Source organism: Sebastes umbrosus, chromosome 4, assembly GCF_015220745.1.
Source record: "Sebastes umbrosus isolate fSebUmb1 chromosome 4, fSebUmb1.pri, whole genome shotgun sequence".
Taxonomy (NCBI): domain Eukaryota; kingdom Metazoa; phylum Chordata; class Actinopteri; order Perciformes; family Sebastidae; genus Sebastes; species Sebastes umbrosus.
Window position 1 is genome coordinate 27635912 of NC_051272.1, and position 14738 is coordinate 27650649.

The window sequence follows — 14738 nt, forward strand, 5'->3', positions numbered from 1 at the left end:
TCCTGAAAAGCCCGGTCTTCTTTGATTGGTCAGCTGACCCCTCTGTTGTGATTGGTCAACCGAAACAAACTCTTTGGACTAAACTCCAGCTCCGCTCTAACTGGCTTTGTTTTAGGGAGAGCCAAACTAGCCGCTAGGCAGGTATTATGCAAATGTGTTACTTGGTGACATCATCACGTTACGGAAGAAAAGGCAAGACTTCAAGCAAGGCGTTTCAAGGCCTATGGAAAGGAGGCTTGGTCATGCGTCATCAACGCGCCATATCTTTGGGGGTATAACACATGCATATTAAAATCTGGTCTGCCCATTCCCGAAATTTGAGCCAATCGCAACGCACGACAGCAGCTTCAGTTACGCTGCGCATGTGTTATACCCCATACCCCAAGTCCCATGGTCGCCCGTGACCCAGCCTCCTTTCCATAGGCCTTGAGGAGTTTCTGGCATTTCAGGAGCAGTGTTTCATTGGGGGCGAGTAACTCCCTTTGGTGTGGACTTTGTAACTTTACAGACCTTTTACATGCACAAAAAACTATACAACACACTTAAGGAAAGAGAAAAGTACAAAAGCATAATAGGTCCTCTTTAATTGTAGGGTTGCTGTTACAATACCTGGCTTCTCCTTTCCACATGGCAATGTGGAAGAGTGTCTATGCCTGTCATTTTTTGTCGCAAATGTTTTTTTCCAAATGCACGCTTTTGTGTTTGTTCTATTTATCAGATGCACATGTCTTACATTTAAAATGATAATGAGTTTTCATCATGTTGTTTTTATCATGGCTTTTCTCTGAAAGTGGAAAGAGTGCAACGCCCAAAAATATACAGTATTGTTTTCCTGTGGGTTTAAAATGATTACATGTTGAAAATATCACTTAAACTAAAGGTCTCGTCATGATTGAAGTGTGATTTTTAAAACGCCGAACTGCAGAGACTTGTGTAGAAAATGATATACTTTTTTGTTGTCACCATTTTGATATTTGCTATATTAAATGCTGATGATTTTATTAAATATAAAAATGGAACAATTCCTATCTTAGACATGTATACCGACTGCAGATTTATTTCTGTGAAAGGGGAGCAGATTTTCATGAGAAATTCTGTTAAATTTCAATTCTAGGTTTGAACCGTTATACACCTATCTGAGAGAAAAGCTATATGCTGAATGCTGAAAAGAGATGTTTGTGTCTTGGTAGGAACCAAAATGCAGGAGATTGTTGTTTCCAGAGGAAAGATCTTGGAATTATTGCGGCCAGATGCAAACACAGGAAAGGTGCACACTCTGCTCACAGTGGAGGTGTTCGGCATCGTTCGGTCCCTGATGGCCTTCAGACTCACTGGAGGAACCAAAGGTACGTAGACAAGGGTGACTGCACTGAAAACATGGAGTATATAGTTAAAGACACCATTATAAATGTATTTTGCCCTCAGATTGATTTTCATGCGATAGATTGATGTATGTGCAGAGTTAGCCACCGGTCTACCGAAGTGGAGAGGTTTCCCTCTACCATGAGATCCGATGTTCAACCACAATTTTATGACCTCACAAAATGATTTATGAATTGATAAAGTGTAAGGGGAAAAGCATAGTTCTCTCACTCCAAGTACTACCTTTGTTTCTTTGTGTTTATCTATGTTCTTGTATGTTTGTAGACTACATCGTTGTTGGAAGCGACAGTGGTCGTATCGTCATCCTGGAATATCATCCATCAAAAAACATGTTTGAGAAAATCCACCAGGAAACATTCGGGAAGAGCGGCTGCAGGCGCATCGTCCCGGGACAGTTCCTGGCGGTCGACCCTAAAGGCAGAGCTGTGATGATAGGTACGAAGTCATATCAAAGAGTTCAAATGTTTGTATGAATCCCAACAGTTGACCCAAAAGAGAAAATGTCAGTATGTGCTCATGGTCATGTCACACAGATGAGGTTAGTATATCTCTAGAATATAGTAAAATGTCTCTGTATTTTACTGTAATCTTTTGTCCAGCACCTTTTGTATACGTATATTGTATTCTACAATTGAAAGGTTTTAAAGCTGCCATTGTGAAATCTGGTGAAGGAACGCTAAGTTCTATTCACAAAAACAGTCATTTTTACCTCGAGGAACTTTCGGATCTGAACTAACGTGGCGTCCACAGCAGTACATTGCTTAGCTTCCATGCCGGTAACGTACTCGTGTCTGCTTCTTAAAACTGGGAGAACGCTGACCGCCATCTAAGCTACTGTATATATAAGGATGTACAGTATATATGCTGTACATGTAGCAGCGTTATCATGCAGAAACCTACGGTTTTAGAAAGGCTTGAAAAAATATCATTTTTTACACTAAAACATACATACTTTGACCAAAATGTAAATGTTTGTATTTGTATACATAAGAAACACCACTGGGAAGCTACAGAATGATATAAAAACCTCAAAAAACTAAAACATAATAATCCCGCCCTTTAAGATAGCCTGCACTGGCTTGTGTTGTAGATGTGATGAGTTTTTCATGTCTCTTCTCTGACTATCACTGGAGAAAGATTGAACCTCTCTGATCTCAGCACATAAGTTCCATGTTTACCATTGGTAACAAATATTGACCATCCTGATGTTATAAGTATTTATTTACTCTTTTGTTATTGTTTAAGTAGTTTAAAGTTGCCACCACTCCCATTGTGTCTTCCTCCGGTGCTCCTAACGGCATCTGCAAGATTTCACAAACCGGAGGAAAACAAGCAGTTAAGAGCTGATCTGAGGTCTGCTGTCCAGCTGCCGTTTATGAGAGCCGGCTGTCAATCACTTGCGAACTTCGACCAAACGGTCAAATTATGCAGCGCTGATCAAATATGAATCAATATTATGTTACGTTAATACTCATTTCTCGCCTCAAATGTTTTCAGAAACATCTTGTAGTGCATGGTTTAGCTGTAAAATGAGAAAGTCTGTGATGCCGCCGCCGCCGCCATTGTGAAATCTATTGAAGGAACACTAAGTTCTGGTCACATGACCGGAGCACAGCCAATAGGAACGCTCTCTAAGTGAAATGACCTGTGATTGGTCAAAGTCTCCCGTCAGAGGCCAGATTTTCTAAAGACTGAAAACAGAGCCATGAGGAGGAGCAGAAGTCTAGTTATCTCAGAACACGTGAATTACAATATGCTGAAAGGTTATTATGGAATTTTTGCCAAATGATGCCAAAAATATAATGCCTACTGCCACTTTAGAGGACATATATGTTGAAACTATATTACCATAAGTCAAATGTAACTAAGCATTTTGGATGCCTGTTGTCTCTCCCCTGTCTAGGAGCGATAGAGAAACAGAAGCTGGTTTATATTCTGAACAGAGACGCAGCAGCAAGACTGACTATCTCCTCTCCACTGGAAGCCCACAAAGCAAACACACTGGTCTACCATGTAGTAGGAGTCGATGTCGGCTTTGAGAATCCCATGTTTGCCTGCCTCGAGATGGACTATGAGGTAAGGCCATTAAAAGACCAAATTATGCCTTCAAAGGGCGGGTCCGTCTGTGTTCTGTTCTGGGTTTGTTTTTTTTACAAATGGAAACGCCCACTCAGCCGTTGCGAAAAGTATTGACGCTGGTTTCCAAAGTAAGCTAATCAATAAGGCTCTGAATAATGTGAATGCTAACACTAGCTGAGTCAAAGTTAGCTGTGCTAAGTTTGGAAATAAGTGAAAGGGTTGGTCTGGATTTTTTGAAGAGGGATTGTATGTATACTCCTACATTCTGCGAGGTAAAATATTTTTTTGGGAATGGAGTCTGTTCTGGTCTGGAAGACTGTGATGTTACGGCTTCAGTTACTGTTGGATCGGGATGTCTGACGGCGAGGTTAAGCGGCTGTGGACGAGAGCAGCAGAAAACCGTATTTAGAATATTTTCACCGCTTTACCTTTGCATCAAATAGCCCTTTCCGACGGGGGACTGAAGCCGTTATATCGCTGTCTTCGAGACCAGACCATACTTCGTTCACAAAAACAGTAATTTTACCTCGAGGAACTTTCGGATCCGAACTAACGTGGCGTCCACAGCAGTACATTGCTTAGCTTCTGTGCCGATACTCCTGTCTGCTTCTTAAAACTGGGAGCATGCCGATCGCCATCTAAGTTACTGTATGTAAAGTAAATACACTGACTATAACGATGTATATATATATACTGTACATGTAGCAGCGTCATCATGCAGAAACCTACGTCAGGCTAGTGGGAAAGACATACTTTGACCAAAATTTGAATGTTCGGATTTGAATTCATAAGGAACACCATTGGGAAGCTACAGAATGATATAAAAAACTCAAAAATAATGGTCTCCCCCTTTTTAAGATCGCGTGCCCTGGCTTGTGTTGTAGATGTGATGAGTTTATCATGTCTCTTCTCTGACAATCACTGGAGAAAGATTGAACCTCTCTGATCTCAGCACATAAGTTCCATTTTTACTATTGGTAATAAATATTGTTGACCATCATTACTCTTGTTTAAGTAGTTTAAAGTTGCAACCACTCCCATAGTGTCTTTGGCTATAATGAAAACCTCCTGATCCTGTATGTTGATATCGGCTCTTTCCAGGAAGCTGACAACGACCCGACAGGAGAAGCTGCTGCCAACACGCAACAGACGCTCACCTTTTACGAGCTGGACCTCGGCTTGAATCACGTTGTCCGCAAGTACAGCGAAGCTTTGGAAGAGCACGGGAATTTCCTCATCACTGGTAAGCATTTAGGCCCATGCGGTTGCACACTCGCACAACGATGAAGCAATAGTTGCATCAGTTATCAGTTGCTTCGGTAATCGTCGGTAATGGAACCTGGCATGCACACAGCTGTCGATCATGGTTGGTGGCTGTCAAAAGTGGAGCCAAGAAGAGGCTGGCGTGTCAAAATACACTCAGAAGGGATAGTGAAAATGAAATTTTGAAACATATTTAGAACTGTCACATTTTCAGAATTTTTGCATTGACCTGGTACCGAAGTATCCCTTCAAAGAACTTTACCCACATCAAAGTGTTGTTGATATGATGAGTTTATCATGTCTCTTCTCTGACAAACAATGGAGAAAGATTGAACCTCTCTGATCTCAGCACAAGTTTGTCCACACAATAACACACGTTGAAGAGCAAGTTAAAGTAATAAGGGGAAACCTTGGATTAGAGAACAGAGCCCATACTGCTACTGTTTTCACTGCAGTCATCCTGTTTTTAAAAGGAAACACATCCCACTAATTGCTCCTCTCTGTCTAGTTCCTGGCGGTTCAGATGGGCCCAGCGGAGTTCTGATCTGCTCTGAAAACTACATCACTTACAAGAACTTTGGAGACCAGCCTGACATTCGCTGTCCCATCCCGCGACGCAGGGTGAGTCCAAAATAGTCAACATTACCACACTCTTTCCGTGCTGGCTCTCTGAGTATCTTTTACTGCAGCTTCCTACGAGCTTCCTGCTATTGACTGCAAGAATTTAAGCTATAATGTAATGAGTAGTAATGTTGTAATCCAGTACTGTGATTTCAAATGGAAGGATGCTTTCCTGTTTATTTGGAAGCTGTGTTACAATTCCACTGTTTAGTTTTTGTTTTTGTTTGTTTTTTATGTGCATCTGTGTCTCGGTATGAAAATTTATTTATATTCTGCTCCTTCTCCTCATCTGCCCCATCCTGCAGAATGATCTGGATGACCCGGAGCGTGGCATGATATTTGTTTGCTCAGCCACCCACAAGACCAAGTCCATGTTCTTCTTCCTGGCCCAAACTGAGCAGGGAGACATCTTTAAGGTTACCCTGGAGACAGATGAAGAAATGGTGAGAGAAAATGAAGGATGGATGGAGGGCGCTCACTCTGTAGTGTTGTCTTTTTCCACTTCTTCTTTATGTGACATGACAATTCTTTATCAGTTTTCCAGTGAAACAAACGGTGTAGCCAAATCCATATTCACTAGGTGCTGCATGCTTGTAATACTACAAATGTAAAATCAACTAAAAGTTTGAGCACAAAAATGTATGTTTAAAAGGGTTCTCTGTTGTTTCTCAGGTCACAGAAATCAGGCTGAAATACTTCGACACGATCCCCGTGGCAACTGCCATGTGTGTCCTGAAGACTGGCTTCTTGTTCGTGTCTTCAGAATTTGGAAACCAGTAAGTCATTTGTCAGCATCACTTCTTCTTCACATTAATTTGTATTACCTTTGACGGAATACAACTTTCAACCCTTATGTACTTTTCTTTCTGGGCTTGAAAACCTTCAGATTGGTGTAAAAATATCCTGAAAGCTCAGCCCAGAACTCCTGTCTATTTGTCTCTTTATTTCTGTTGCTCTTTTGTTCTCATCTTGTTCTACCTCTTGTTTCCTTTAGTTACCTTTACCAGATCGCCCACTTGGGTGATGATGATGAGGAGCCTGAGTTCTCCTCTGCAATGCCGCTGGAGGAGGGAGACACCTTCTTCTTCCAACCCCGCCCCCTCAAGAACCTTGTGCTGGTGGATGAACAGGAGAACTTATCACCCATCATGTCCTGTCAGGTCAGTGTGTGTGTGTGTTTGCACACCAAATACCTGGGAGCAATATCGCAGTGCATGTTCTTGCTGACTTATCGTCTACTCTCTTCCTGTTTTTAACAGATTGCTGATTTGGCCAATGAAGATACACCACAGTTGTACGTTGCCTGTGGACGAGGACCCCGGTCTACTCTGAGGGTCCTTAGACATGGACTTGAGGTACACACACACACACACGCACACGCACACACACACACTTGACAACATAGCATGTAACATGCATACAGGCAAGAACAGGCGCGCACACAAACACTGCTGGCTGAAAAGTGATGAGTATGTTCATGTCTCTTCTCTGAATAAAAGCTGATGAGTCTATCGATTACTCTGATTTCAACGCAAACAGAATCTGGTGTTTTTATATCACATGATGTCACCACTGTAAGCTTTCGTCACTCGCTGCTTGCAAACATAGCACCAAAAAATCACTGGTCGTATGCTGGTTGGTCGTCATTTCTGGTTCTGTATCTGTTAACATTTTAGTCTGGTGAGTACAGATCCCACCTGTGAATAAGCACACAAAGCCCTGCAGCAGAGCTTTCAGGATGGACTTTTAATTAAAGATTAATTGGATAGAAAACATTTAAAGTCTGTCACCACACTACATGTCTGTCTGTACATTTTATTCAAGGGGGAAAAGGAGCATTATGTAACAGGTTATCCACACAGAAAGCCCATATTTATATGCTTGAAGTCTATTTACTTCTGTTTTATGCGGGTAAGTGCAGTAATTGTGTGTTGGGCTCTGCCAAAATGCAGGTGACCTACACTCAGTACTGTGCCTGAACGCATCCTGTGTAGACACAGACGGAGGATTGAAACTGCTGCTCTGCTAACAGACTGCTTTCACTATACGCCACTTGTGTAGACATAAGGAGCTTAAATTATTAATGTCACTTGAGCAGTAGGTCAGAATGGTTGTGGTGCATTCTGAATCTGCATCCAGTACTGAATTTATTTGTTTATTTCTATTACAATAGTAAGGACGGGGAATGTGAAATTCAATAATCAGATGTAAAGTAAATGCACCCATAATCTTTTATGTGGTTGAATCTAGAGGGCAACTGATTAATGATTAATCGGACTGTATCCTCGGGAGGAAAATGTACAGTCAAGTGGATTTTATAACAAACTAATCCAAACTGGAGTCCAATGACGAGTCTAAATTGAGACCAGATTCTTAAAATGGAAACAAAACTCAGGTTATATGAAAATTGAGTTGGCCGAATGAGAAGTTTAGATGAGAGCAAAGCTCAAAGTGAAGTAGGACATGACTTGGCTTCAAATTCGAACCAACTTAATGTCAGATCCTAGATCCAGAGGGCCATTTTTTGTATATAGCTGCCCAATAATACTTTCTTAGCTTAGGAAGTGCCAATCCACCTACAGATCTATGCCTCTGTAAAAACTCTCTCCTGATCCTGAGGGGCCTGCCTTTCAATAGAAAAGTGGAATTTAGTTTGTTTATTTAAAAAAAAAAAAGGATTTGGGTAAAAAGAGTGGCAGACATTGGAAAATGTATAAAAAGCATGGAAGCACAGCAATGGTTGTATGCAAACAGGTCCAGTTTAAGCGCATCCATTAAGGGTGGGACATTATTTTTACAAAGGTCTGATCATTTTCAACAGACATGATAAAATATGGGATATTTAACAAACATTAAATCTTCTTTTTTTGTCTTCTGTTCTTTCTCTACTTCCTTCCCTATCCATCCATCAGGTATCAGAGATGGCTGTGTCGGAGCTGCCCGGTAACCCCAACGCTGTGTGGACAGTACGCAGACATGTTGAAGGTAAGGCCAACAGAGACTGTGATTTTTGCTGTTCAGATTTATTCAAGTGCTGTGTCTATAGACAGCAGCATCGTAAAACATGAATACGTTCATTTAGTTGTTGATAGTGAAACGATTTTGCGGGGCTTGGGACACTCAAAACAATTTATCCACAGTTTTACAGCCCCAACAATAGTGACCGAGTAGACTACAGCATACTGGCTGAGTGTCTAATGTTTTGGTATGTATAGGAAAACAGATTAAAAAATAACTAACTCGAAAATAAATCTCATAATAATAATCTCATAAAGTTATCGTTAGTGTGGAAGCGTTTTATCGCCCAGCCATATAACAACTGACGATAATGTGTTTTTAATTATGTTATGGGTCGACCCTTATGTTTACATTTGGATTGCAGATTGTGCTTTTTAACGAGGTGATCTGTCCCTCCTTTGACATATTTGGTCTGTTTTCATTAAAACAACAAGAATATTTTGCTGCGACTAAAACGGCCCATTTTACATGCAGACCTTTTTTTTTTTCTTCTCTTTTTATGAGTCAAGCATTTGCTTTTGGTACATAGAAATAAAGAGCCTGAATATGAGGGTGCAGATGTCCACTGTCTGCTTCTTTAGTGTTTGCGTGTGTTTTCTCTTCAGTTGAAATCATGTTGTGCAACAGCGCATTTCCCTAAACATTTAGTCTCATTGTTCCACCACAGCTGGAAGAGATCAGTCGTTAGTTCTGTGAGTGAGAGAATGTGAGTTTGCATGCCTAAAGACAGGAGAAAAAAACACAGCTGGTTTCAGAATGACATTGAATATGTGTCTGTATGATCCATCACGACAAGAATCTTCAGGCCCTGGAGTACTTTTATTTTTGTTTATATTGAATAATTTGTCATGTTATGAGTTACAGATTTAGTCATATCAACTTCACTTAATTTTGATCCACACACACGTTGTGAGTCAGTGTGTTGTTTCAGTCATGGACTGCAGGATTTTTGTGGCTCACAATGTGGCACACTACAAGATCTTTCACCGGGAGGAATCCCTGATGAGGTCTCCAAACTAAATTTTGTCACGAAAACACACGAGAAATACACGATAAATGACGTGATACCATACACTTGACATATTGGTGATGTTATTGTTGGCATGTTATATATACTGTATGGGTTGCATTTGCAACATGGAGCAAAGTTGTTGCACCAAGAGGAATAAATAGTAAAAAAGTGTGGAAACGGTATATATGTATGTATGTATCTGTGTGTGTATATATATATATATATATATATATATATATTCCTCTTGGTGCAACAACAACTTTGCTCCATGTTGTAAATGCAACACATACAGTAAATTCCTATTGTTACAGGCGATCGCTCCGCTCATTGGCTGTGGCTCGTGGCCGGAGTCCCCAACAGGTCCAGATATTTAGCATGCTAGATATCTGGAATGTGTCTGCAAGGCATCGGCAAGCCTCTCAGCGAGCGTCTTTGAACAGTTCCCACATGACGCGGGACATCGTGCACAAACGTGCCATTTTTAAATAGCCAAGTTACCGTCAATAGCGACTGCAATTTTCTTTTTATTCACTCGACCGAGATTTTGAAAAATAGCAGCCAAAAAACCATGCCTTGCGCTGCGCCGTACAGTATTAACGGGGTACTATCTGCAGTGGAAAAGTACATTTAGAAAAGCACCTGGTGCAAACAGCGAGTCCATTACAGTCGAGTTGAACCGAACCATGCAGTGGAAATGAGGCGTATCTCTGCTCATCTATCTGTTTCTTCATCATTCTATTGTTTCTATTGTTTTTTTTATTTAGTTATTTATGTTTCATTGTATTCTGCTGTCTATGATGTGAATTTCTTTGGAAAGCACTTTGTGCTTTGGGCTTAAAGTGCTCTACAAATAAAATTATTATCATAATCATCATATTTGCCCTCTGGACAACTCCCATCTGCAATATTTTTTCTAATCAGTACTTCTTTGTCTGTTTGCCTCTATTCCTTTTTTCATTAGATGAGTTTGATGCCTACATCATTGTGTCTTTCGTGAACGCCACTCTGGTTCTGTCCATCGGGGAGACTGTAGAGGAAGTGACAGATTCTGGATTCCTGGGAACAACGCCTACTCTCTCCTGCTCGCTGCTCGGTGAAGACGCCCTAGTGCAGGTGTGTGCCATGTACCTTTTCACATCATCTTCATTTATACTTGTGATGATACTGGACAACTACCTCAAGATTGCACAAAGTAATACAGTTGCATACAGGCAGTCTTCACCATTTTATTTTATTATTACATCACAAATTGTGAAATTCTCCGCTGGGTTTAATAAAGTATCTATCTATCTGTTGCAAAACAAGATTATATCTACACATAGTTTCATGATGCAGAGATTAATTTGTAAGGCCTATTGCACATTTTAACCCATAAATATTTGTTGACCTGTGACTCTCTACACAATAAACAGCATCAAACTTCATCAAGTGTTTAGAATTGCAACACAGATGACTACAGCATCGTGTGTATCCTGTTCCCTCTGACTGCTGCTTACTTTGCTGTATCTGTAACAGTGAACTGAAGTATGCAGGATGTTATGTTGGAATTAGAAAATAGTAAATACAAAGTAATATCAACAATGAAACCATGCTACTGCTTCCTGTCTTACCATCTTATATCTTCTTCCTGCTTCTCCATACAGGTGTACCCAGACGGTATTCGCCACATCCGAGCGGACAAGCGTGTGAATGAGTGGAAGACTCCAGGCAAGAAAACCATTGTCCGCTGCGCCGTGAACCAGCGACAGGTTGTTATCGCACTCACCGGGGGAGAGCTGGTCTACTTTGAGATGGACCCGGTAAGAAAGTAGATGGTTTTTCAGCATTTCATATCTTCTGATACTTAAATCTCATGTTTAACAAGTCACAGATCTCACTGGAATCTCACAGGGATTTTACAGCTACTACAGCAGACCTCAAACAAATGCTTCAAATTATTTTGTAGCTCAACAATTTTTGCAAAATGCCAGGTTGTTTAAATTTTTTGCAACATTTGCCTTTTTTTTTTTACACAAGTGAACTTGAATGTTATTGACATGATCATTGGCAACATTTAGTGACAGACGTGCAACACTCAATACTTGCGACTACAACCTCAGATATGACTGCACAATTGAAGTAAGGCCTCTGATAAGCTCTGCAAAAATGCAACATTATGATCTTCACCTAATTTGTCTTTACAGCAGAGAAAGCGACAAATTTAAATATGACTGAAACGAATATTGAAGACAAAATAAATCGATCTCTGGTACCATAATAAACACGGGAAAGAACTCGGATGACTGAAAATCGTAATCGCATAGTAATCCTATTTCTCTCCTTGTCTCCTTCCTCTCTAGTCCGGCCAGCTGAATGAGTACACCGAGCGGAAGGAGATGTCTGCAGACGTGGTTTGCATGAGCCTGGCTAACGTTCCACCCGGTGAGCAGCGCTCGCGATTCCTGGCCGTGGGACTGGTTGACAACACTGTCCGAATCATCTCGCTGGACCCTTCGGTATGAACAGACACACTAGTTTGTAAACTAAATAGACCCACCAGCACATAAACCAATACCCCTGACACATTACAGTTAAATGTTCTGGGCCTGACCCAGTCTATTGTCAGTTGAGTGAAGTACAGTTGTAGTCGTACAATTGCCTCAGACTTAGTCAGCCAGTCTTGGCAGCTAGGTGGTGGTAAGCGGTAAATCATTTTTGTCCTGCATCTAAATCATTTAGCAACCAAATAAATGTTATCATAAAATACCAGCATCTGGTTTGAAACCACATTTCTAACTGTTAAATTTCTTTCGATAATTGACATGTATCAATAAATAATATAATAATATAATAACAGTTCCCTGCCCCAGGGGAAAGCTTGGTGCGACATGACATTTGACTACCTGCTCCTAAGGATGACCAGCGAAGCAACCTTTGCCCTTTTTAAAATATGTATTGTAGATTCACTAGACAGTCTTGCTTCAGACACAGCCAAAATATTTATAATAGCAAACCAGCGGTGTAAAATTACAGGATTAATTGAATGACGAAATATACTTATTTTCAGAATATATGATACAATCTTGCTGCAAAGTGACAAGGATTAAGTTGTGACTCGAGAGGCGCAGTTTAATATTTAAGTGAAAAAGTGGTGCACATGAATGGTGAATGGAAATACCACTTTTGTACTTAACCGGGTGCTGACAAGTGTATACACTTTGGTGACTGTTGTGTTTGTTGGCAACCTTGTGTATGTTGAAATAGTGTTAATGCTATGAATCTTTATCCTGTGCAGGACTGCCTGCAGCCGTTGAGTATGCAGGCTCTGCCAGCCCAGCCAGAGAGTCTGTGTATTGTTGAGATGGGAGGGGTCGAGAAACAGGATGAACTTGGAGAAAAGGGAACCATCGGCTTCCTCTACCTCAACATAGGGCTTCAGGTATTCTTTCTCTTTCACCAAACTGAGATGGTTGAAATAACTAAAAGCAATGATTAAATGGTTGAAATGGCTAAAAGTGATGGCTAAATGCTTAAATAATTAGCTAGCTGTTACTTTTTAGCTGAAATTGTTCGCTAAAGGTAATGGCTAAGTGTCCGAAATAGCTAAAAGTAATGGATAAATGGTTGAAACTTCCAATTTAATCTGCCACTCTGAGTGGTTGTTATAGAGAACATGACCAAACTGTCCTTAACTTTGACCGTTAAGAGGAGACATCAGGTGAAAAGGGTAAAAAATGTAACCAATAGATATTACCATAACACTTCCCATGTTGATTACTTGCATTAAGACAATTATTGTTTGTATTACAAGTTTTCTGAAATTGTATGTTTAAATATGCATCATCTTATTAATTATGTTCTACTTTGTATACATTTCCACAACAGAAATCTGAACATTAGATAAGGTTCAAACTTCTTTTTTTATTTTGTTGACATATTAGAGTCAAAGGTTTTTACAGAGGGGATTTTGGACATCTCTTTGTATCACTCCCAAAAAAAAAAATGTTTGACATGTTTTTAGGACTAAAATGTTCTATAAATCAGGCTATAAATGATATATGAACACACCCCTCTGTAAAAACCTTCAGAATATAGATATGAATGAAACTAGAAAGTTTTGTGTATGTAAGTGCTACTGAAGTGGAGATTTCTGGCTCAGAGTCTGAGAATAAAACTCATTCTGAGAAAAAGAACCTTTAAAGATATGGATTGTAAAATTCCATTTGGCAAGACACTACAGGTGAATAGGGTTAAAACAAATTAACTAATACAGGTTTTCTGAAATTTTCTGTTTAAATATGCAAATGAGACATTATCTAATGTTAACTTTTGGTGAATTAAGGAGAAATCAACAGACGCAAATAGACAAAGTAGTAAAATAAACACCTAAATGTGTATTTTGGATATATTATTTCCACTAGTCTGAAAGAAGGCATGTTATGGAAGCAAAATAGACCAAAATCTCAGAATTGACCAGTGCATGAAAAACAATATTTTTGCTGGAAAAGTTTTGTAACAATATCCACTTTTATATCATTAATAGTTAATATCCCTTTTATTATGCTCAAATGAACATGACGGGTAGTGATGATGAAGGGGTATTTGAGTTCATATGGAAGGGCTGTGGGGATACGTCTGTCTAATTACATTTATCATTCAGGAGGGCTGATGTGACGATCTATTGGGTTATAGATTGTAGATCATATCATCTATTAATCTGTGTGTGTGTTTGATCCCCTTTCTCAGAACGGCGTGTTGCTGAGGACTGTGCTGGACCCAGTGACGGGTGACCTGTCAGATACCAGGACACGCTACCTGGGGTCAAGACCTGTCAAACTCTTCAGAGTCAGGATGCAGGGACAGGAAGCTGTAAGTGACTCACACATTTACATACAATCAATACTCACAAAAAAAGATCCAACTTAATTAGAAAATGATACACCCGTTTGCTCTCAGAAGTATGACATTAAAGCTGAAGTAGGCGAGATTGGAGCAAATATGATTTTAAAAAAAAAAGTATTTTTATAAAACAATCACTTGCGAACTCCGACCAAACGGTCAAACTAGGCAGCGCTGATCAAATGTGAATCAGTATTATATTATCTGCTTCTTAAAACTGGGAGCATGCCGACCGCCATCTAAGCTACTGTATATATAAGGATGTACAGTATATATGCTGTACATGTAGCAGCATTATCATGCAGAAACCTACGTCAGGTCACGTGGGAAAAAGGTTTTAGAAGGGCTTGGAAAAATATCATTTTTTACACTAAAACATACATACTTTGACCAAAATGTAAATGTTCGTATTTGTATACATAAGGAACACCACTGGGAAGCTGCAGAATGATGTAAAAACCTCAAAAAACTAAAACATAATAAT

General features: G+C 39.9%; 1 protein-coding gene across 1 annotated transcript in view; it reads left to right on the top strand.

Annotated features, from left to right (window-relative positions):
- sf3b3 (splicing factor 3b, subunit 3) overlaps positions 1 to 14738 on the top strand; it is a 37583-nt gene that overhangs the window by 1460 nt on the left and 21385 nt on the right. Inside the window, exons 3-17 of the mRNA XM_037767258.1 lie at positions 1191 to 1346; positions 1648 to 1818; positions 3287 to 3459; positions 4564 to 4705; positions 5234 to 5346; positions 5652 to 5789; positions 6019 to 6122; positions 6341 to 6506; positions 6606 to 6701; positions 8259 to 8331; positions 10338 to 10489; positions 11020 to 11175; positions 11716 to 11871; positions 12651 to 12794; positions 14102 to 14224. Coding sequence (XP_037623186.1) covers positions 1191 to 1346; positions 1648 to 1818; positions 3287 to 3459; positions 4564 to 4705; positions 5234 to 5346; positions 5652 to 5789; positions 6019 to 6122; positions 6341 to 6506; positions 6606 to 6701; positions 8259 to 8331; positions 10338 to 10489; positions 11020 to 11175; positions 11716 to 11871; positions 12651 to 12794; positions 14102 to 14224 — 2063 coding nt within the window. The remainder of the gene's footprint in view (positions 1 to 1190; positions 1347 to 1647; positions 1819 to 3286; positions 3460 to 4563; positions 4706 to 5233; positions 5347 to 5651; positions 5790 to 6018; positions 6123 to 6340; positions 6507 to 6605; positions 6702 to 8258; positions 8332 to 10337; positions 10490 to 11019; positions 11176 to 11715; positions 11872 to 12650; positions 12795 to 14101; positions 14225 to 14738) is intronic.